This window comes from Carcharodon carcharias, chromosome 3 (assembly GCF_017639515.1).
Source record: "Carcharodon carcharias isolate sCarCar2 chromosome 3, sCarCar2.pri, whole genome shotgun sequence".
Taxonomy (NCBI): domain Eukaryota; kingdom Metazoa; phylum Chordata; class Chondrichthyes; order Lamniformes; family Lamnidae; genus Carcharodon; species Carcharodon carcharias.
Window position 1 is genome coordinate 18,983,176 of NC_054469.1, and position 23,967 is coordinate 19,007,142.

The window sequence follows — 23,967 nt, forward strand, 5'->3', positions numbered from 1 at the left end:
CCGAACAATTGTTTCTAGAAGTTTCCCCACCATCGTAGTTAAACTGACTGGTCTGTCATTGCAGGGCAGATCTTAACAACCTTTGTTGAACAAGGGCATAATGTTTGCAATTCTGCAGTCCTCCAGCACCTTCCCTGAATCCACGGAACATTAAACATTGACAGTGCCACTTGCAATTTCCACTCTCACTTCCTTCAATATTCTTGGATGCATCTCATCTGGTCTCGGTGCCTTATCAACTTTAAGTAACGACAACTTATCAAATACCTGCTCCTTATCAACTTCAAACCCTTCTAGTGACTTAGTTTCCTCCTCTGTCACCGTGGCTTGGGCAGCATCTGCCTCATAGGTAAAGATAGATGCAAAATATTCATTTAACACCTCAGCCATGCCTCTTGCCTCTGTGTAAATCTCCTTGTTTGGTCCCTAATAGGCTCTACTCCTTCTTTTACCACCCTTTTACTATTGATGTGCTTAGAGAATACTCCTCCTATGTTAGCTGCCAATCTTTTTTCATAATCCCTCTTTGCTTCTCATATTTGCATTTTCATATCCCTTCTGAACCTTCTGCATTCATTTTGGTTCTCAAATGTATTTGCTACCTGACACCTGTCGTAAGCAAACATTTTTTTTAACTTAATTTCTATCTCTTTTGTCATCCAGGGAGCTCTGGATTTATTTGTCCTACCCTTCCCTTTTGACAGAACATATATTGACTCTGCTCAACCATCTCCTCTTTGAAGGTAGCCCTCTGATCAGCTGCTGTTTTTCCTGCCAACCTTTGCGCCAGATTTTTCCCTTTGGCCACGCATAAAATGACCTGTGATGATGTCAGGCCAGCGTCCCGACCTCACCACGTGCTGTCGCAATATTTGGTAAGTCTGGATGCGCGCCCGCCATCAACTAATGGCCCGATTAAGGCCCTTGGGGCATCAATTGATCTCGATTTTTCGCAGCCCATGCGACCTTCAGGACGCCGCAAGGACGCAACGAGGAGACGTTTGTATAAACCTCATCTGTGGGCAGGTTAAGAGTGGTAAATGGGGTCACGAATGTGATATTTGAAGGATTTAAGTTGAAAGTAACTTTTACTTGCTTGAGTGAGCCGGCTTTGAAGACTTCAAAACTCATACCAGCTGCTAGGACAGGAGTAAAAGCCTTGGTCAGGACTCTGCAGTAGAAATAATTTCTGGGGCCTGCAGCTTTCAGGAGCCCTTCCCTTAGCCTGAGAATGGGAGATGTGCTCTTCAATGGAGAGACCTCCTCTGAGGAAGAAGGGAGGGCCAGAAAGGGGAGGAGACCAGGAGTACACATTCAGCCTCCAGTGGAGCCACCTTTGGGAGGAGAGGCACAGGCACAAGGGGTGCAGGGCCAACAGTGCGAGGCAGAAAGGGCTGCAGAAGACGCCAATATCCTGCTGCCAGGGTTTACAGGTGGCGAAGCAGCTTCCTCAGTATGTCTGAGGTCCAGTGCCAAAGGAGGCTCCGTCTCTCAAGGGAGACGGTCACCTCCATCTGTCAGATGATAGGCCCTGAAATCTCTGCAAACTCTGTGGGTGGGCACCCCATGTCAATGGCTCTAAAGGTCACAGCTGCCCACAACTTCTATGCCTCCGGCTCTTTCCAGGGGTCAGTGGTTGATCTGTGCGGAGTTTCCTAATCAGCTATCCACACTTGTGTCAAGCAGGTGACAGATGCTCAATTCAGGCATGCATTGACTTTCATCCTCTACCGCTGGGACGATGCCAGTCAGACAGAGTGAGCCAGAGGCTTCGTAGCGATTGCTGGCTTCCCCCGCACCCAGGGTGCAATCGACTGCATACATATAGCATTCAAGGCACCAGCAGGTGAGCCCGGTGCCTTCATCAACTGGAAGGGATTCCACTCCTTGAACGTGCAGATAGTGTGTGATCACAAGCTGCAGATTCTGCAAGTCTGTGCAAGGTACCCTGGCAGCTCCCATGGCGCTTACATACTCAGACACTCTCAGGTGCCGAGTCTCTTCAGTGCTCCAGCCCAGCTGGATGGATGACTGCTGGGTGACAAGCGCTATCCCCTCAAAAGGTGGCTCATGACGCCTCTCCGCCATCCAAGAACAGAGGCTGAGCAGTGGTAACAATAGGAGCTATGGCTCCACAAGGGCTGTGGTGGCGAGAACCATCGGTCTTCTCAAGGTACGCTTCCGATGCTTAGACTGCTCAGGGGGCACACTACAATACCCCCCAGATTGTGTGTTGCTGATAGTGGTTGCACGCTGTGCTCTCCACAATCTGGCGCTGGAAAGGGGCGACGCAGTTGCTCCAGATGCACATGGTGAGTCCAGCAGTGAGTCCGAGGATGAGCACACACAGGAGAACGCTGAGGGGGCAGATGCTGACCTGGGCATACTCCAGGGAGGCAGGGACACTAGGGGGGCTTTAACCCAAAGAACCTTCAGCTAGCCCACCACATATGGACCTTCAACACTCGCCAGGGCTGCAGGCTTCACACTCAATACCTGAGTGTTAAATCAGCCTGTATAATAACATTAACTAAGGCCCTTGTCAATAAAGCTCAATGTCAAACAACTCACTCATACCTTTATGGCTTCCAGTACACATACAGAAGTAAGGAATCACCCTGAGGCATGGCAGCAGGTCAAAATTTATTGAGCAAACAAAAGTAAATTCATAAAGCAAAACAAAAATGGTGTTGGACTAAGTGCTATGGGTCAACATAAAAGCACCAGTGAGAAACCTGTGGTGTGCCTAAGGTGCCTTAAATTTATGCTTATGGGTGCTATGTCTAGTTGCTGTCGCCTCGCTGGCACTGGCATCTGATACAGCCTGCTCGCTCTGCTGTCCTGTTGGCCTCGATGGCCTTGGCGGACGTCCTCTGGCCCACGGAGCATTTGATGGCCCCGCCTGGGAGGGAACAGCCAACTCCACAGCTGGCTTCTCCCCAGTCGCTGCAACCTCATCGTATGCCACAGTCACTGGCAGAGGGGCGGAGGAGCTGCTGCTGTCATCTGGAGCGCCCTGAGAGAAACCCACAGAGACAACAGGCAGCTGCTGCACCGACGTGAGGTCGCTTTGGACCTCCCTGATCATCATAGATGGATGGGCACTGAGTACTTGGTGCCCAGACCATCTCCCACACTGGCACTGACCAGCTGTGGCCAGTGCCGCTGTGAGGGCTTGCAGGTCTGAACGCAACCCCAGGAGCACCTGATTGTTCTCCTGGAGGAGCATCTCCATGAGAGTCACCACTGTCTCCATTGAGGAAGCATGGCGCTCAGCCATGAGACTCATTGCATTGGTGATGCTCTGCGTGGACTCCTCCAGCACGGGCACCATGCCATGCATAGCCTCATGTATCTCCGCCAGATTGTTTCGCATACCCTGCTGCACTTACAGCATTCGCTGCCTCATGGATGACTCCAGAGGCACATCACCAGCCACCGACTGAGCAAGTACGTTGTTCCCAGCAGTCCTCTGACTGCCGGCGCCCTGGGCACTCTCTCTCTCTCTCTGCCCACACCTCAATCAAGTGTGAAGTGCCCTCACCGCTGTGCCTTGGGACACTAACCAAAGAGCTAACTGCCACCAAGGTGCTAGTATCTGCGCTGGTGCCTGCCTGACTGAGGTGGTGTGACGCTGGAGGAGTGCATTTGCTTGGGGGCTTCAGGGGTGAGAGGTGGGCCCTCTGTCTCCTCCTCCTGGCCCTGCTCCGGTGATGCTGAAAGGAAGAACAAGGACATTTGATTAATTACAGTGCAGACAATGTCAACTTGCATGCCACTCCCCCAGATCATTATGTGCTCATCCTTCCGTAAACAAGGGTAAACCCATGTTGCTGACTTCAATCAAGGAACATTCAGCAGTGCCATGGCTACTGTGACACACATGGTGACCTGACTGCTTGCCAAACATACCTCTCCGTGGCACCCCAGCCTCACCACCACCGGGGACCTGGGGGCATGGCGCCTCTCAAGGTTCATGACTTGCTGCTCGAAAGCCGTAAGAATGGCCAACTGGGCCTGCCTTCCGCCAGTCCGCATTGGTTCCAATGCGTTGTGCGCAATCTTTTCCTGAAAAGGAGAGAGGAGCATTGATTAGTCCAGCCTGCACCTGAATTCCTATTGCATCTCTGCCAACCCAGCTAGTGTGGGACATTGCAGGACTCCAGTTCTTCATTACCCCGCAGCTGCTGCACACTTACCCAAACAAGCCAGGGCTTACCCCCTCCCCACCCCATTGGCCAAATGCTGAGGAGGCAGAAGTGCATGGAGCACAAATACCAGAAGATGGATTGGTGCCCCGCAAACTGGAAGCTGCCCTCCTAGCATTTTAGCACCCTGACTTCGACATGCTTCGCAATTCCAGCACTCTGCCTAAGCGCAGACCCTTGACTTTCAACCCCATTCTATACTCTGGGTGTCAGTGTCACACATGCTGTGGATGTAGGGTGAACTGGGCGTGCGCAATCTCTGTTGTCACACCTAGTGAGGGATCCATGCCGTGAGGGATTCAATGACATTACTGTACGCGGGAGTTTGTGGGGGTTGGGGGCAGGGTTTGGGGGAAAGGGTGACGGTTGTATTAAGTGACTTGAGGCAGCATGGTACTCACTCTTCCCGAGTGCAAGAGATCATTGGTACCTATTGCGGCACTGGAGCCATGTGCGCCACACCACATCATGGGAGCTAACACTCTCTGCCACCACCTCCCATGCACTTTTGGTCATGTTGGAGGGAGCCTCTGCCACCCGTCCCTTGGAAGGATCTCCCGCTGCGCTGCCACCTCCTCCAGGAGGGCAGTTAGGCACTTATCTGAAAAATGAGGGGCACACTGCCACGCTGGCCTACCCTCCGGCCTGGCCTGCCCCGATGGCCTACCTACCCTCCGCACATGCGTCATCAACATTGCCCCTCTGCAGAGCCCTTCACCCAGCCATTGTGAGCAGCCTTTCCAAGGCAGCTAGGCATTCCTTTATACAGGTTGCCAGGTTGCCATGGCTGAGCACGCCCACTGCCGCCTGCTATGCACGGGCGTCGTGAAGTACGCTGTGTGGGCCTTAATTGGCCTGCCTGCATAAAATGGAGGCGCGGACCCGATTGTGGGTGGTGATCGAATCTGTGCCCGCTCCTGACCGACCTGCCCGACATGGGGAAAATTCTTCCCTTAGCTTCCAGTCTACCTGGCCCAGCTCTGTCCTTGCCCCATTGAAGTCCGCTCTCTGCCTGTTGATTATACTTACTCTGGATTGACCAATGTTATTTTCCACTGTCATCCTAAACCTTATGATACAATGACCACTGTCCCCTAAATGTTCTCCCATTGTCACTTGATCTCCTTAGCCCACCTCATTCCCAAGAACCAGGTCTAGCAGTGCCTCCTTTCTTGTTGGACTGGACATGTACTGCTGTCGGAAATTCTCCTGAACACAATCTAGGGACACTTGTCCCTCACTGCCCCTTACACTGCCAATATCCCAGCCTATATATGGGTAATTAAAGCCCCCCGTTATAACTACTCTGATGTTTACATCTCTCTGTAATTTCCTTGCAGATTTGTTGCTCTATATCCTTCCTGCAGGCTGGTGGTCGATATATTACAGCGAGCAATGTAATTGCACCCTTTTTCCTTAGCTCTAGCCAAATCGATTCTGTCCTTGAATCCTCTGACACATTCTCTTTCTCCAGTACTGCAATATTCTCCTTAACCAAAAGCACCACACCACCTCCTTTTTTCCCTTTCCTATCTTTTCTGAACACCTTGTAACCAGAAATATTTAACACCCAGCTCTGCCCTTCCTTAAGTCAGGTCTCCATTATTGCCACAACATCATAATCTCACAAGGCAACCTGTGACTGTAATTCCCCAATTTTATTAACTATACTCCATGCATTTACATACATGCAGTGTAACTGTAACCATGATTTAGAATTCATTACTTGCTCCCTTACTCTGACTCTATCTATTAACTTACTATTCTCTATTTTAGTGCTATCTGCCTCTCCCAGCATTCCATACACCCCGGTATTACTTTCTAATATTCTTTCCTGGTACCCACACCCCTGCTGAGTTAGTTTAAACCCTCCCCAACAGCACTTGCAAAATGACCCCAAGGAACTCAGTCCCGGCTCTGTTCAGATGCAATCTATCTGGCTTGTACAGGTGCCATCTCCCCCAGTGTCTCAGGAATCTAAAGCCTTCCCTCCTGCACCATCTTTCCAGCCACGTGTTCGTGTGTCTTATCCCCCTATTTCTGTACTCACTTGCACATGGCACTGGGAGTAATCCGGAGATCACTACTTTAGAGGCCCTGTTTGCTCATTTTCTACCTAGCTCCCTAAATTCCGTTAGCAGAACCACATCCCCCTCCCTACCTATGTTGCTAGTACCAACGTTGACCATGACCTCTGGCTGTTCACCCTCCCCCACAAGAATGTCCTGCAGTCACTCTGTGACATCCTTGACCCTAACACCAGGGAGGCAACAAAGCATCTTGGAGTCATGTTGACGGCTGCAGAAATGCCTGTTAGCTCCCCTCCTGTACAGCTGGGCCAGCCATGGTGCCACGGGCTTGGCTCTTGCCACACTCCTCCAAGGATTCGTTGCCCTCACCGATACTAGAATGGAAAACCAGTTAGTGGGCGGGACCTCTGGTGACTCCTGCACTACCTGCCTCTTTCTTTTGGACTGCCTGGTGGTCACCCATTCTCAATCTGCCTGCTTGCCCCTAATTTGCAGTGTGACCACTTCTCTGAATGTGCTATTGACGAAGTTCTCTGCCTCACAGATGCACCTCAGTGGCTCCACCCACTGCACAAGCTCTGAAATACGGAGCTCAAACTTGTGCAGCCGGTGACACTTTATGCACATGGGCTCGCCTGGGTCATGAGAAGTGTCCACCACTCCCCACGTGCCACAGGATGGACATTCTGTTTGGCTGAGCTGTCCTGCCATGCCTTAACCTTAAACTTTTAAATCACTTTTTTACTTAAACTTTAGGTACTTTTACTTTAGCTTATTTTAACCTTACTCTTGTACTATTAACTATAAACTGGAGATTAGCAGATAGTAGAAATCCTTTGTCCTTACTCACAAATCCCTCCCTTTCCTGTGCCTATAAATTCTTACTTTCCTTGTGCTTGTTTGCAAATTTGCACTTCCGTTCTCTCCAGACTTTCTCTCCACTTGTGCTGTTTTCTATCCCGAGCTCCCTCTGTTTCTTCTCCTGAGCTCCCACTGTTTCGTCTCCTGAGCTCCCGCTGTTTTAACCTCTCGCTCCAGAAATCTCGCTGTCGGTGCTGGGTGCATTTGCTGGACTTTTGGATTTTGGGCTCTGGCGCCGTTTTGGCTAAGGCACTGAGCCCTTCTGGCTTTGCAAAAATTCAGGCTTTTGTCAGAATTGCCATATTGCCATCCTCCTCAGTCTAACAAATGGCTCCTCCTGGAACAACTCTTCTATCATCTTTTAGATCGTCATACATCAGTATATTTCTAGCATTCTCTGCTCTAATTATGACTAGCTTATTGACTTGTGAAGGAAGGGGGAACAAGTTCTTCATAACATTGAAAGCTTTTATGTTTTTAAATATTTTTGACCGTTTATCTACAGGAAGAATTTGGAAAAAGAGTTACTTTTAAATGTAGGATTTTTAAATCAAAATTGTTGAAATACTAATTGTAGTTCCACATTGAATGTTCAAAAGATACACAGGGGACTTGCATCAGGTGTCCTTTATTTGCAGATCTTCTTATTTTCAAAATGGTTATTATATATACAGTAAATTAGATGATAACAAATATCCCAGGATTGGTTGCATCTCCTGCAACTTTTACCCTCACCTTCGAATATGTCTAATTCTGGAGCCCTACTGACAGGATGTGATTTCAGTTCATTTTTTGTTTTTTATGTTTCATTGTCTTCCCAGATTCCTTTTCCGTATCTTTAAATATATTTCAGTAAGAAATTGCCCATCAAGGAAAAATAAAATTACAACTATAATAGAATTACAGTTTGAAATATGCATCACAAATTCTACTAAGATCATTCATCATGATTCAAACAGTACTGACCTCAGCCTTGAGCTTGGTGAAAATATGGATGATGCTACCGTATAAAATATAGTTTCATGGATTATTTCAATCTTGATGACAAAGCCTTGAGCTCCTAACACATTATTGGAGGTGAGGATGAAGAAAGCAAGAGAAAAGGGTTTAAGATGATGATTTCCGTGGGGATGAGAAGTTGTGGGTGATCTTTGCATTCCAAAATGATCTTTGTTGGTCCATTAAGAGGCTGTCCGCCGAGGCACAGAGGGATGCTGCAGGTGTAGTAAAGAGGGAATAAACCTGGGATGGTGGCAGGAGAGGTAACAAAGGTCAAGGAATGTTGGAAAATTAGGGTAGGAATTTGGAAGGGCATAGTAACTAAGAGGGGAGAAATGAAAGAAGGCAAGACGACATGAGAGAGCCGCCCAGGAAAGGTGGGTGCGGTTGGGATTGGTGGGGGTTGGGGAGGGTTGTTACAGGGGCAGTGTATGTCACTTTTAAGGTTTAGTACCACAAAATTAAATACCGTACACATCTCGAAATTTGTTTTGAAGTTAAACCAGCATATAAATAGCAGTCTAAATTTTCATTATGCCCTAAAGCAGACATTTCTGATGATAAAAACAAAAAAACTGGGGATGCTGGAAATCCAAAACAAAAACAGAATTACCTGCAAAAACTCAGCAGGTATGGCAGCATCGGCGGAGAAGAGAAGAGTTGACGTTTCGAGTCCTCATGACCCTTCGACAGAACTTGAGTTCGAGTCCAAGAAAGATGTTGAAATATAAGCTGGTTTAAGGTGTGTGGGGGGGGTGGAGAGAGAGAGAAGTGGGGGGGGTGGTGTGGTTGTAGGGACAAATAAGCAGTGATAGGAGCAGATCATCAAAAGATGTCAACAACAATAGAACAAAAGAACACATAGGTGTTAAAGTTGGTGATATTATCTAAACGAATGTGCTAATTAAGAATGGATGGTAGGACACTCAAGGTATAGCTCTAGTGGGGGTGGGGAGAGCATAAAAGATTTTAAGATATTTAAAAATAATGGAAATAGGTGGGAAAAGAAAAATCTATATAATTTATTGGAAAAAAAAGGAAGGGGGAAACAGAAAGGGGATGGGGGAGGGAGCTCACGACCTAAAGTTGTTGAATTCAATATTCAGTCCGGAATTCTGTAAAGTGCCTAGTCGGAAGATGAGGTGCTGTTCCTCCAGTTTGCGTTGGGCTTCACTGGAACAATGCAGCAAGCCAAGGACAGACATGTGGGCAAGAGAGCAGGGTGGAGTGTTAAAATGGCAAGCGACAGGGAGGTTTGGGTCATTCTTGCGGACAGACTGCAGGTGTTCTGCAAAGCGGTCGCCCAGTTTACGTTTGGTCTCTCCAATGTAGAGGAGACCACATTGGGAGCAACGAATGCAGTAGACTAAGTTGGGGGAAATGCAAGTGAAATGCTGCTTCACTTGAAAGGAGTGTTTGGGCCCTTGGACGGTGAGGAGAGAGGAAGTGAAGGGGCAGGTGTTGCATCTTTTGCGTGGGCATGGGGTGGTGCCATAGGAGGGGGTTGAGGAGTAGGGGGTGATGGAGGAGTGGACCAGGGTGTCCCGGAGGGAGCGATCCCTACGGAATGCCGATAGGGGGGGGTGAAGGGAAGATATGTTTGGTGGTGGCATCATGCTGGAGTTGGCGGAAATGGCGGAGGATGATCCTTTGAATGCGGAGGCTGGTGGGGTGATAAGTGAGGACAAGGGGGACCCTATCATGTTTCTGGGAGGGAGGAGAAGGCGTGAGGGCTGATGCGCAGGAGATGGGCCGGACACAGTTGAGGGCCCTGTCAACGACCGTGGGTGGAAAACCTCGGTTAAGGAAGAAGGAGGACATGTCAGAGGAACTGTTTTTGAAGGTGGCAGCATCGGAACAGATGCGACAGAGGCGAAGGAACTGAGAGAATGGGATGGAGTCCTTAGAGGAAGTGGGGTGTGAGGAGCTGTAGTCGAGGTAGCTGTGGGAGTCGGTGGGTTTGTAATGGATATTGATAGACAGTCTATCACCAGAGATTGAGAAAGAGAGGTCAAGGAAGGGAAGGGAAGTGTCAGAGATGGACCACGTGAAAATGTGAGGACATGGGGGACCCTATCATGTGTCTGGGCGGGAGGAGAAGGCGTGTGGGCGCTTGTGCAGGAGATGGGCAGGCCCAACCCGCTTCTACCTCCTACCCAAAATCCACAAACAGAACTGCCCCGGTAGACCGATTGTCTCAGCTTGCTCCTGCCCCACAGAACTCATTTCTCGTTATCTTGACTCCCTTCTCTCTCCCCTTGTCCAGTCCCTTCCCACCTACATCCGTGATTCCTCTGACACCTTACGTCACATCAACAATTTCCAGTTCCCTGGCCCCAACCGCTTCCTCTTCACCATGGACGTCCAATCCCTCTACACCTCCATTCCCCACCAGGATCGTCTGAGGGCCCTTAGCTTCTTCCTCGAACAGAGGCCCAAACAAACCCCATCCACCACTACTCTCCTCTGTCTGGCTGAACTTGTTCTCACGCTGAACAAATTCTCCTTCAACTCCTCTCACTTCCTCCAAATCAAATGTGTGGCTATGGGTACCCGCATGGGCCCCAGCTATGCCTGTCTCTTTATGGGGTATGTGGAACATTCCTTGTTTCAGTCCTACTCCGGCCCCCTTCCACAACTCTTTCTCCGGTACATCGATGATTACTTCGGTGCCGCTTCATGCTCTCGTCGGGACTTGGAAAAATTTATTAATTTTGCTTCCAATCTCCGCCCCTCCATCATTTTCACGTGGTCCATCTCTGACACTTCCCTTCCCTTCCTTGACCTCTCTGTCTCAATCTCTGGTGATAGACTGTCCACCAATATCCATTACAAACCCACCGACTCCCACAGCTATCTCGACTACAGCTCCTCACACCCCGCTTCCTGTAAGGACTCCATCCCATTCTCTCAGTTCCTTCGCCTCTGTCGCATCTGTTCCGATGATGCCACCTTCAAAAACAGTTCCTCTGACATGTCCTCCTCCTTCCTTAACTGAGGTTTTCCACCCACGGTGGTTGACAGGGCCCTCAACCGTTTCCGCCCATCTCCCGTGCATCCGCCCTCACGCCTTCTCCTCCCTCCCAGCAACATGATAGGGTCCCCCTTGTCCTCACTTATCACCCCACCAGCCTCCGCATTCAAAGGATCATCCTCCGCCATTTCCGCCAACTCCAGCATGATGCCACCACCAAACACATCTTCCCTTCACCCCCCACTATCGGCATTCTGTAGGGATCGCTCCCTCCGGGACACCCTGGTCCACTCTTCCATCACCCCCTACTCCTCATCCTCCTATGGCACCACCCCATGCCCACGCAAAAGATGCAACACCTGCCCCTTCACTTCCTCTCTCCTCACCGTCCAAGGGCCCAAACACTCCTTTCAAGTGAAGCAGCATTTCACTTGCATTTCCCCCAACTTCGTCTACTGCATTCGTTGCTCCCAATGTGGTCTCCTCTACATTGGAGAGACCAAACGTAAACTGGGCGACCGCTTTGCAGAACACCTGCGGTCTGTCCGCAAGAATGACCCAAACCTCCCTGTTGCTTGCCATTTTAACACTCCACCCTGCTCTCTTGCCCACATGTCTGTCCTTGGCTTGCTGCATTGTTCCAGTGAAGCCCAACGCAAACTGGAGGAACAGCACCTCATCTTCCGACTAGGCACTTTACAGCCTTCCGGACTGAATATTGAATTCAACAACTTTAGGTCGTGAGCTCCCTCCCCCATCCCCTTTCTGTTTCCCCCTTCCTTTTTTTCCAATAAATTATATAGATTTTTCTTTTCCCAACTATTTCCATTATTTTTAAATATCTTAAAATCTTTTATGCTCTCCCCACCCCCACTAGAGCTATACCTTGAGTGCCCTACCATCCATTCTTAATTAGCACATTCGTTTAGATAATATCACCAACTTTAACACCTATGTGTTCTTTTGTTCTATTGTTGTTGACATCTTTTGATGATCTGCTCCTATCAGTGCTTGTTTGTCCCTACAACCACACCCCCCCCTCCACTTCCCTCTCTCTCTCTCCGCCCCCCCCCCCCCCCCCACACACCTTAAACCAGCTTATATTTCAACTCTTTCTTGGATTCAAATTCAAGTTCTGTCAAAGCGTCATGAGGACTCGAAACGTCAACTCTTTTCTCCGCCGATGCTGCCAGACCTGAGTTTTTCCAGGTAATTCTGTTTTTATTTCTGATGATAAGCTGTGTTCATGTACCACTTGATAATCTTGGGCCTCATCAAAATAAATGTAAGAAAGTAAAAACTGGAAGTGATGCAAAATGAGGTGTTGACTCACTATCGCCTGTTTTCTTACTCTTGCAAAATTTTGGAATCCTATTGTCCCTATTTGTCACTATGAGATTTCTTAAAGGAAGGTTTTACAAATCTCTAATTAATATTCGGTTTACCCCATTCTGCATCTTGCTGTTTAAAATGTAGCCAAAGGTGGTCACAGTGTGGAATTAAAGTTTCTCTGGGGTTGGGGATTCCCGATCATCCATTGTAATTTAGCAAAAAAAAATCCATTCAAATTCCAGAAGAACAGCATAAAGGATTTTTACCATAAAGAGCATTTTAAGGGACTCAATCCTATGACTTTTTCCACAAAATTTGGCTGTTTCTCACCCCACAAATAACAATTCGATATAAAAAAAATACACATTGCACCTAAGGGAGCGATGGCGTAGTGGTATTGTCGCTGTACTAGTAATCCAGAGACCCAGGATAATGCTCTGGAGAAAAATCTGACATTAAAAGTCTAATGATGACCATGAAACCATTGTCAATTGTTGTAAAAACCTACCCGATTCACTAATGTCCTTTAGGGAAGGAAATCTTTTGTCTTTACCTACATGTGACTCCATACCCATGAAGCTGACTCTTAAACGCCCTCTGACATGGCCTAGCAAGCCACTCAGTTGTATCAAACTGCTACAAGGTCTCAAAAAAGGAATGAAACCGGTTGGACCACTCGGCATTGACTTAGGTACTGGAAATGACACCAGCAAACTCAGCCCTGTCGACCCTGCATAGTTCTCCTTAGTAACACCTGGGACTAGTGCCAAAATTGGGAGAGCTCTCTCACAGACTAGTCAAGCAACAGCCTGACATTGTCATCCTCACAGAGTCATATCCTGCACCATCACCATCCCTGGGTATGTCCTGTCCCACGGGTGCAGAGCGTACTCTGGTTGGGGGACTTCAATGTCCATCACCAAGAGTGCCTTGGTAACACTGCTACTGACTGAGCTGCTGAGTCCTAAAAGACGTAGCAGCTAGACTGGGTCTGCGGCAGGTGGTGAGGGAACCAACAAGAGGGAAAAACATACTTGACCTCATCCTCACCAACCTGCTTGCCATAGATGCATCTGTCCATGACAGTATCTGTAGGAATAGCCACTGCAGAGTCGTGAAGACAAAGTCCTGCCTTCATATTGAGGATACCCTCCGTCGTATTGTGTGGCGCCACCACCGTGCTAAATGGGATAGAGTTCTTACAGACCTGGCAACTCAAGACTGGGCATCCATGAGGCGCTGTGGGCCATCAGCAGCAGCAGAATTGTACTCGAAAACAATCTGTAACCTCATGCCCAGCATATCCTCCACTCTACCATTACCATCAAATCAGAGGATCAACCCTGGTTCAATGAACAGTGCAGGAGGGTATGCCAGGAGCAGCACCAGGCATACTTAAAATGAGGTGTCAACCTGGTGAAGCTATAACACAGGACTACTTGCGTAACAAACAGCACAATCAGAAAGTGATAGACAGGGCTAAGCGATCCCACAACCAACGGATCAGATATAAGCTCTGCAGTCCTGCCACATCCAGTCGTGAATGGCGGTGGACAATTAAACAACTCACTGGAGGAGGAGGCTCCACAAATATCCCCATCCTCAATGATGCATACGCAACAATCATCAGCCAGAAGTGCTGAGTTAATGGTCCATCTTGGCTTCCTCCGGAGGTCCCCAACATCGTAGATGCCAGTCTTCAGCCAATTCAGCATAGGGACTCGAGAATAAGGGAAGTAAACGTGGCTAAACACGTGGTGCGGGAAAGAGGGGTTCCATTTCGTGGGGCACTGGCATCAGTATTGGAACAGGAGTGATCTGTACCATTGGGATGGTCTCCACCTGAACCGATCTGGGACCAATGTTCGAGCGAAAAGGGTAAATAGGGTGGTCAACAGGACTTTAAACTAGAAAGTGGAGGGGGAGGGAAGGGTAAAACTCCAAGAAGTATGACTAATGGGAAACAAAACAGCAGGTTAGCGTGTGGGGGGGTGGATTCAACTTCATGGAAAATTATGAAAAAACTGAAAAGAAAGGAGAGCTCAGGAGAGGCTATTAAAGTCCCCAGAATACAAAATAGGACAGAGTGTTTGGAAAGGGCTAGGAATCTAACTTCAAGCACTTCAGATAAAGGGAATACAATGAGAAAGGGGACGGAAAATACAGGACAGAAGGTGTTGTATCTGAATGCGCGCAGTATACAAAATAAGGTAAATGAGCTTGTGGCACAGATTGAAATTGGCAGGTATGATGTGGTGGGCATCATGGAGACATGGCTGCAAGGGGATCAGGACTGGGAGCTAAATATCCAAGGATATACATCCTTTTGAAAAGATAGGCAGGTTGGCAGAGGGGGTGGGGTTGCTTTGTTAGTAAGAAATGAAATTAAATTGATAGCAAGAAACGACGTAGGGTCAGATGATGTAGAATCTGTGTGGGTAGAGTTGAGGAACCGCAAAGGTAAAAAAACCATAATGGGACTTATGAACAGGCCTCCGAACTGTAGTCAGGAGGTGGGGCACAAGATACACCAGGAGATAGAAAAGGCGTGTAAGAAAGGCAAGGTTACAGTGATCATGGGGGAATTTCAATATGCAGGTAGACTGGGAAAATCAGGTTGGTAGTGGATGCCAAGAAAAGGAATTTGTGGAATGTCTACGAGATGGCTTTTTGGAGCAGCTTGTGATGGAGCCCACTAGGGAACAAGCAATTCTAGATTTAATGATGTGTAATGAGGCAGATTTGATAAGGGAGCTTAAGATGAAGGAACCCTTAGGAGGAAGTGATCATAATATGATGGAATTTACCCTGCAATTTGAGAGCAAAAAGCTGGAATCAGATGTAACGGTATTATAGTTGAATAAAGGCAACTACAGAGAGAGGCGTGAGGGAGGAGCTGGCCAGAATTAACTAGGAGATGAGCCTAGCAGGAAAGACAGTGGAACAACAATGGCAGGAGTTTCTGGGAGTAATTTGGGAAACACAGCAAAAATTCATCCCTAGGAAGAAGAAGCATACTAAAGGGAGGACGAGGCAACCATGGCTGACGAGGGAAGTCAGGGACAGCATAAAAGCTAAAGAGAAAGCATACAATGCAATGAAGAGCAGTGGGAAACCAGGGGATTGGGAAGCCTACAATGACCAACAGAGGACAACTAAAAAAGAAATAAGGAGGGAGAAGATTATTTTAGATATATAAAGGGTGAGAGAGAGGCAAAAGTGGACATTGGGCCACTGGAAAATGACGCTGGAGAAGTAGTATTGGGGAACAAAGAAATGGCGGAGGAACTGAATAGGTATTTTGCGTCAGTCTTCATGGTGGAAGACACGAGTAACATCCCCAAATTTCAAGAGAGTCGGGGGGCAGAGGTGAGTATGGTGGCCATTACCAAGGAGAAGGTGGATAAATCATCTGGGCCAGAGTTCTGAAGGAGATGGCTGAAGAGATAGCGGAGGCGTTAGTGGTGATCTTTCAGGATTCACTGGAGTCAGGGAGGGTCCCAGAGACTGGGAAATCGCTAATGTAACCCTCCCTGTTTAAGAAGGGAGTGAGGCAAAAGATGGGAAATTACAGGCCGATTTGCCTGACCTCGGTCATTGTAAGATTTTAGAGTCCATTATTAAGGATGAGATTTCAGAATACTTGGAAGTGCATGATAAAATAGGGCAAAGTCAGCATGGTTTCATCAAGAGGAGGTCAAGCCTGACAAATCTGTTAGACTTCTTTGAGGAGGTAACAAGTAGGTTAGACAAAGGAGAGCCAATGGATGTTATCTACTTGGACTTCCAGAAGGCCTTTGACAAGATGCCGCACAGGAGGCTGCTCAGTAAGATAAGAGCCCATGGTGTTAGAGGCAAGGAACTAGCATGGATAGAAGATTGGCTGTCTGGCAGGAGGCAGAGAGTGGGGATAAGGGAGTCCTTCTCAGGATGGCGGCCGGTGACTAGTGGAGTTCCACATGGGTCAGTATTGGAACCACAACTTTTCACTTTATACATTAATGATCTAAATGAAGGAACTGAGGGCATCCTGGCTAAGGTTGTAGATGATATAAAGATAGGTGGAGCGACAGGTAGTATTGAGGAGGCGGGGAGGCTGCAGAAGGATTTGGACAGGTTAGGAGAATGGGCAAAGAAGTGGCAGATGGAATACAAGGTGGGGAAGTGTGAGGTCATGCACTTTGGTAGGAAGAACAGAGGCATAGACTATTTTCTAAATGGGGAGAGAAGTCAGAAATCTGGAGTGCAAAGGGACTTGGGAGTCCTAGTCCAGGATTCTCTTAAGGTTAACTTGCAGGTTGAGTCAGTAGTTAGGAAGGCAAATGCAATGTTGGCATTTATCTCGAGAGGACCAGAATATAAAAGCAGGATGTGCTGCTGAGGCTTTATAAGGCTCTGGTCAGACATTTAAAATATTGTGAGTAATTTTGGGCCCCGTTTTTCAGGAAGGATGTGCTGGCCTTAGAGAGGATCCAGAGGAGGTTCATGAGAACGGTCCCAGGAATGAAAGGCTTAACATATGAGGAACGTTTGAGGACTCTGGGTCTGTACTGGATGGAGATTAGAAGGATATGGGGAGATCTGATTGAAACTTACAGAATACTGGAAGGCCTGGATAGAGTGGATGTGGGGAAGATGTTTCCATTAGTAGGAGAAACTAGGACCCAAGGGCACAGCCTCAGAGTAAAGGGAAGACCTTTTAGAACAGAGATGAGGAGAAACTTCTTTAGCCAGAGAATGGTGAATCTATGGAACTCATGCCACGCAAGGCTGTGGAGGGAAGGTCATTGAGTGTATTTAAGACCAAGATAGATAGGTTCTTGATTGGTATGGGGATCAAAGGTTACGGGGAGAAGGCGGGAGAATGGGGTTGAGAAACTTATCAGCCATGATTGAATGGTGGAGCAGACTTGATGGGCCGAATGGCCTAATTTCTGCTCCTATGTCTTATGGTCTAATTCGATGTGATATGTAGAAATGGCTGAAGGCACTGGATAGTGCAAAGGCTATGGACCCTGCCAATATTCTGCTAATAGTATTGAAGACTTGTGCTCCAGAACTTGCCGCGTCACTAGCCAAACTGTTCCAATATAGCTCCAACATTCGCATCTACACGGCTATGTGGAAAATTGCCCAGGTATGTTCTGTACACAAAAAGCAGGACAAATCCAACCCAGCCAATTACCGCCCTATCATACCTAGCAGAAAGGAAGATGGTTGTGGTTGTTGGAGGTCACTCATCTCAGCTGTCAGGACATCACTGCAGGAGTTCCGCAGGGTAGTTTCCTTGGCCCAACCATCTTCAGCTGCTTCATTAATGACCTTCCTTCCATCATAAGTTCAGAAGTGCGGATGTTCGCTGATGATTGCACAATGTTCAGCACCATTCACGATCCCTCAGGTACTGAAGCAGTCCATATCCAAATGCAGCAAGACCTGGACAATATTGAGGCTTGGGCTGACAAGTGGCAAGTAACATTCGTGCCACACAAGTGCCAGGCAGTGACCTCTAACAAGAGAGAACCTAACCATCGCCCCTTGATGTTCAATGGCATTACCGTCACTGAAATCCCCCACTATCAACATCCTGGCGAGGGTGCAGAGGAGATTCACCAGGATGTTGCCTGGGATGAAACATTTAAGTTATGAAGAGAGATTGGATAGACTTGTGTTCTCTTCGTTAGAGCAGAGAAGACTGAGGGATGACCTGATCGAGGTGTACATGATTGAGGGGCATGGACTGGTGGATAGGGAGCAGCTGTTCCCCTTGGTTGAAGGGTCAGTCACGAGGGGACACAAGTTAAAGGTGAGGGGCAGGAAGTTCAGGGGGATGTGAGGAAAACCTTTTTTTACAGAGGGTGGTGACGGTCTGGAATGCGCTGCCTGGGAGGGTGGTGGAGGCAGGTTGCCTCACGTTATTTAAAAAGTACCTGAATGAGCACTTGCACATTATAATATTCAAGGCTATGGGCCAAATGCTGGTAAATGCGCTTAGGTAGGTAGGTCAGGTGTTTCTCACGTGTCGGTGCAGACTCGATGGGCCGAAGGAGGGCCTCTTCTGCACTGTGATTCTGTGATTACCATTGACCAGAAACAACTGGACTAGCCATTTAAATACTGTCGCTACAAGGGCAGATCAGGGGCTAGGAATCCTGTGACGAGTAACTCACCACCTGACTCCCCAAAGCCTGTCCACCATCCACAAAGCGCAAGTCAGGAGTGTGATGGAATACTTGCCTGGATGAGTGCAGCTCCCACAGCACTCAAACTTGACACCATCCAGGACAAAACAGCCCGCTTGATTGGCACCACATTCACAAACATTCACTCCCTCCACCACCAATGCACAGTAGCAGCAGTGTGTACCATCTACAAGATGCACTGCAGGAATTCACCAAGGCTCCTTAACAGCACCTTTCAAACCCATGACCACTACCGTCCAGAAGGACAAGGGCAGGAGTTAGATGTGAACACCACCACCTGGAAGTTCCCCTCCAAGTCACTCATCTTGACTTGGAAATATATCGCCATTCCTTCACTGTCGCTGGGTCAAAATCCTGGAACTCCCTTCCTAACAGTACTGTGGGTGTACCTACACCACTTGGACTGCAGTGGTTCAAGAAGGCAGCTCACCACCACCGTCTCAAGGACAACTAGGGATGGGCAATACATGCTGGCCTAGCTAGTGAAGCCCACATCCTGTGAATGAATAAAAAAATCATCAGGTCAGTAGTGGGGATGTTCGCTGATGATTGCACAATGTTTAGCAGGATTCATTAGTCTTCATATACTGAAGCAGCCTGTGCCCATATGCAACGAGACCTGGAAAACATTCAGGCTTGGGCTGATGAGTGGCAAGTAACATTTATGCCACACAAGTGGCAGGCAATAACCACTTCCATCAGAGAGAATTTAACCATCCCCCCTTGACATTCAATTGCATTGCCATTGCTGTATCCCCCATTAACTACATCCATGGGGTTACCATTGACCAGAAACTGAATTGGACCAGCCATATAAATACTGTGGCTACAAGAGTAGGTCAGATGCTGAGTAACTCACTGCCTGATTCCTTAAAGCCTGAGCTTTAAGGTCAGGAGTATGATGGAATACTCTCCACTTGCCTGGATGAGTGCAGCTCCAAAGCCACTCAAGGTTTGACACCATCCAGGACAAAGCAACCCGCTTGATTGGCACCCACGCACCACCTTCAAAATTCACTCCCTCCACCACAGACAAACAATGGCAGCAGTGTGTACCATTTTAAGATGCACTGATACAACTCACCAATGCTCCCTCCAAATTTGTAACATTTACCACCTAGAAGGAAAAGGAAGCAGATACACCACTACCTTCAAGTTCCCCTCCAAGCTATACATCATCCTGACCTCGATTTAGACTGTATCACTACTTCTTCACTGTTGCTGGGTCAAAATCCTGGATCACCCTCTGTAAGGGCACTGAAGGTGTACCTTAACTATTTGGACTGCAGTGGTTCACGAAGGCCATTCGGGATGGGCAATAAATGTTGGCCTATCCAGTGATGCCCAAATCCCGTGAAAGAATAAAAAGGTAATAGACTGGGTAATAAAATTGAGACTCCGAATAAGAGGGTCAGTGTCAGCTTGGATAAAAAGTGTCTTAAGGACAGAAAACAGTGAGTTGTAGTAAGTGGTTGTTTTTCAGTCTGGAGAGTTTCAGACAGTTGTGTTCCCCAAGATTCAGTGCTAAGTCCACTGCTTTGCCTCCACCACTGAAGGTGAGCAGAGGTAATGTTTTCATTCGTTTGTTAGTCTGTTTGGCTGTAAACAATGTATTTAAAAAAAAATTGGACAGATTTCAATGAAACGTGGTGCTCAGATGGGGTATGCCTCAAGGAAGAACTGATTAGTTTTTGGCAAGGATGGCATCTGGATCCGGTTCCTGGAATCTTTTAAAGGATCTGTTAACATTGGGAGATAAGGCAAATGTTGCTGGTCATTTTACTTAAAATATTGTTGATTGTTTTAGAATGTTGTGGGTCATCTCAGCTTCTGTGGTACAATTTATCACAACTATCAAAATGTGAACAGTATTTTCAGAACAGTTTTTGTTTGTAGATTGGCCTGAAGCCTTTTCAGTGAGATGGAAGCTCTTAATAAAGAGATTTTTTTTCAGCTGTATTATTACATGTTAACCAGGCAGAGAAAAACCCTAAAGAGCTGAGTTAACCCAGTGTGGTGGAGGTATGCACCCTCCAGAGTGCGTTCCCTCCGGGACACCCTGGTCCACTCCTCCATCACCTCCTACTCCTCAACCCCTACCTATGGCACCTCCCCATGCCCACGCAAAAGATGCAACACCTGCCCCTTCACTTCCTCTCTCCTCACCATCCAAGGGCCCAAACACTCCTTTCAAGTGAAGCAGCATTTCACTTGCATTTCCCCCAACTTAGTCTACTGCATTTGTTGCTCCCAATGCAGTCTCCTCTACATTGGAGAGATCAAATGTAAACTGGGCAACCGCTTTGCAGAACACCTGCGGTCTGTCCGCAAGAAAGACCCAAACCTTCCTGTCGCTTGCCATTTTAACACTCCACCCTGCTCTCTTGCCCACATGTCTGTCTTTGGCTTGCTGCATTGTTCCAGTGAAGCCCAACACAAACTGGAGGAACAGCACCTCATCTTCCGACTAGGCACTTTACAGCCTTCCAGACTGAATATTGAATTCAACAACTTTAGGTCCTGAACTCCCTCCTCCATCCCCACCCCCTTTCTGTTTCTTCCCCCCTTCCTTTTGTTTTTTCCAATAATTTATATAGATTTTTCTTTTCCCACCTATTTCCATTAATTTTAAATCTTTTATGCCCTGCTAGTTTTTCCACCCCACCCTCACTAGAGCTGTACCTTGAGTGCCCTGTCATCCATTCTTAATTAGCACATTCGTTTAGATATCACCACCTTCAACACCTCTTTGTTCCTTTGTCTGTGACATCTTTTGATTATCTGCTCCTATCACTGCTTGCTTGTCCCTACAACCACCCCCCCACCTTAAACCAGCTTATGTTTCACCCCTCTCCTAATATTCACTCGGTTCTGTTGAAGGGTCATGAGGACTCGAAACGTCAACTCTGTACTTCTCCGCCGATGCTGCCAGACCTGCTGAGTTTTTCCTGGTAGTTCTTGTTTTTGTTTTGCCCTCTTCACTTGTTTGATATATATAAACGACTTGCATATTGAAATAAGTAACATTTCTGAATTTGCTGGTGATACAGGTGTGGCAAGCAGTGAGGATGATACCAATTGACTGCAACAGGACATAGGTAGGCTAGTAGAATGGGCAGACAAGTGGCAGATGGAATTTTATTCAGAGAAGTGTGAAGTGATGCATTTTGGCAGAAGGGATAGGTGGAAGCAATATAGCCTTATTGGCACAGTTCTGAGAAATGAACTTTTTTACACAGTGAGTGATCGTGACCTGGAACTCGCTACCTACTCTGCATGCAAGGACATCACACCTCCTCCACAAAAGCAGTTTCAAGGACAGCTCAGCATGTGATTGTTATCAGATTGTACGCCACATTATGAATGAATGTGGCCAATGAAAATTTGCTGCAGGATTCCATTACCTAACAGCACACAGTACTGTGACTTGGCACACTGATTTAAATTTGTAAAGCTGCTAGATGTCATAGGCAAGAAGAAAATGGTTGAATATAGTTCAGCTGCTGCTGATGACCATAACGCTTCATGAATCCTTGATATTGATCTAGCTGTTCTAAATCGATTGCATATAATGCTGTGTTAATGCTGTACAACATGGTGGAGCATGTCCTCAATGTGAGTGGGGGAACTTCATCTCCAAAAGAAGTGTGTAATGGTCACTCCTACAAATACTGTCATGGACAGATGCATCTGCTACAGGTTGATGAGAATGAGGTTTTTTCCCCTCTTGTTGCTGTTCATGCTGCCTGCCTGGCAGGAATGTTCTTCAGGATTTGACCAACTCGGTCAGTAGTGGCATTAGCGAGATACTGTTGCTGATGGACATTGAAATCCACTACCCGGAGTACATTCTGTGCCCTTGCTACCCTCAGTGCTTCTTGAAGTGGTGTTCAACATCAGCAGTAGCACTGATTCATTAGCTGAGGGACCACATAAGCTGGTAATCAGGAGGAGGTTTCCTTGCCCATGTTGGACTGGATGCCATTAAACTTCATGAGGTCTGGAGTCAATGATGGAGTGAAATTAGTGTCAGTTGCAACAGTACTTATTTATCCCAATCTATCCCTCGTATGCCATTCCCTTCATGCTCTATCCATCCCGGTTTTTTCATCCTTTTCATGTCATCCCTCATCCCATTACCACCCCACCTTTCTCCAATGCCAATCACATCCTTCATTTGAAGACTCCCATGAATTTATGCCTCCTGTCCCCCAGTGCCCTCCAGCCAGGTTAAACAGCTCCCCACCCCACCACCACCTCCTCCCAACATTCCCTCCCAGGTGGTCCTTGTTTGCATCCCACCAGCCAGCCATTTCTGCTGATAATTGAATTTAAATTCCACTAGCTGCTGTGGTGGGATTTGAACTCATGCCCCTGGAGCATGTCCAGGCCAGACACTAGTCTAGCGACATTACCTGTGGTAACATCCCCCCACAAAAAATGGCACCTCAGTACTGTGGTGTTTGCCTTGATTATTAGCTAGAAGCCCTGGAATTCTGAGTCGGAGGCGAGGGAACTAACAGTTGAGCCAATTGAGACTGGTAAACAGAAATTAGTGACAAAGGTTATACTTTGGAGACCAATGAGGAACTTGATGGAGAAATACCTATCATTGCAATGTTGAGCATAGTTAATTTCGCCTCTAAGAAAATGTAACATATTCACTAGTAATGGAAGCCTTTCTAGCTGATGTTTGAATTGTGTGGCAGGTCTTGACTTTGCTTGGCAAAATGGAACGTCTCCGAAGTTCTCCTGTTCATGCTAATATATCTTCAACCCTCAATTGCCATTTGGAAGCCATTCATGTCACGCAAGCACGTCGTAAAGATGAAATAATTAATGCTGCAAATCGTCAGAGACAAGGAGCACCTCGCTACAATGATGATAAAGGTAAGCAGTTCACAGTATATTCTGGTATAGGTGATGATTGGAATTTAAGCAAAAGAGAATTGAATGTGTTCTTATTAAAATATCATCCTTTCTTCTTTGTATGGGAAATTGAACAAATAGGACATCACTGGCATTCCACCTGGCAAGTCAAACAAGAATCTAACCCTTTTAGAAACATTGGTCCCAATATTCTTTCCTTCACAACTTTTGGGTATATCCGAAGCCAAGGTTTTTTTTGGTTAGCTTATAAAGCACCATAAAAAGAACAGACTATTAATTGACAACTTTCTAGTGTGTAATAAAATGCAATATGAATGTATTTACTGTTCTTCATACACAGATGCTTGTTGAAGAACTTATAATTCTCGGATCACAAAGTTTTCTACACGTGGCAATACACTAAATGTGTGTTGACAATTGAATGTATTGACTGATTTCTAAGGAAATGTCTTGCTCTCTCATTTGACTAC

At 47.2% G+C, this 23,967-nt stretch overlaps 1 protein-coding gene across 2 annotated transcripts in view; it reads left to right on the plus strand.

Moving 5' to 3' along the window:
- LOC121275799 (meiosis-specific coiled-coil domain-containing protein MEIOC-like) overlaps positions 1–23,967 on the plus strand; it is a 106,006-nt gene that overhangs the window by 72,538 nt on the left and 9,501 nt on the right. For both annotated transcript variants that reach the window (XM_041183428.1, XM_041183429.1), the window contains one exon: positions 23,317–23,497. In XM_041183428.1, the coding sequence (XP_041039362.1) occupies positions 23,317–23,497 (181 nt within the window). The remainder of the gene's footprint in view (positions 1–23,316; positions 23,498–23,967) is intronic.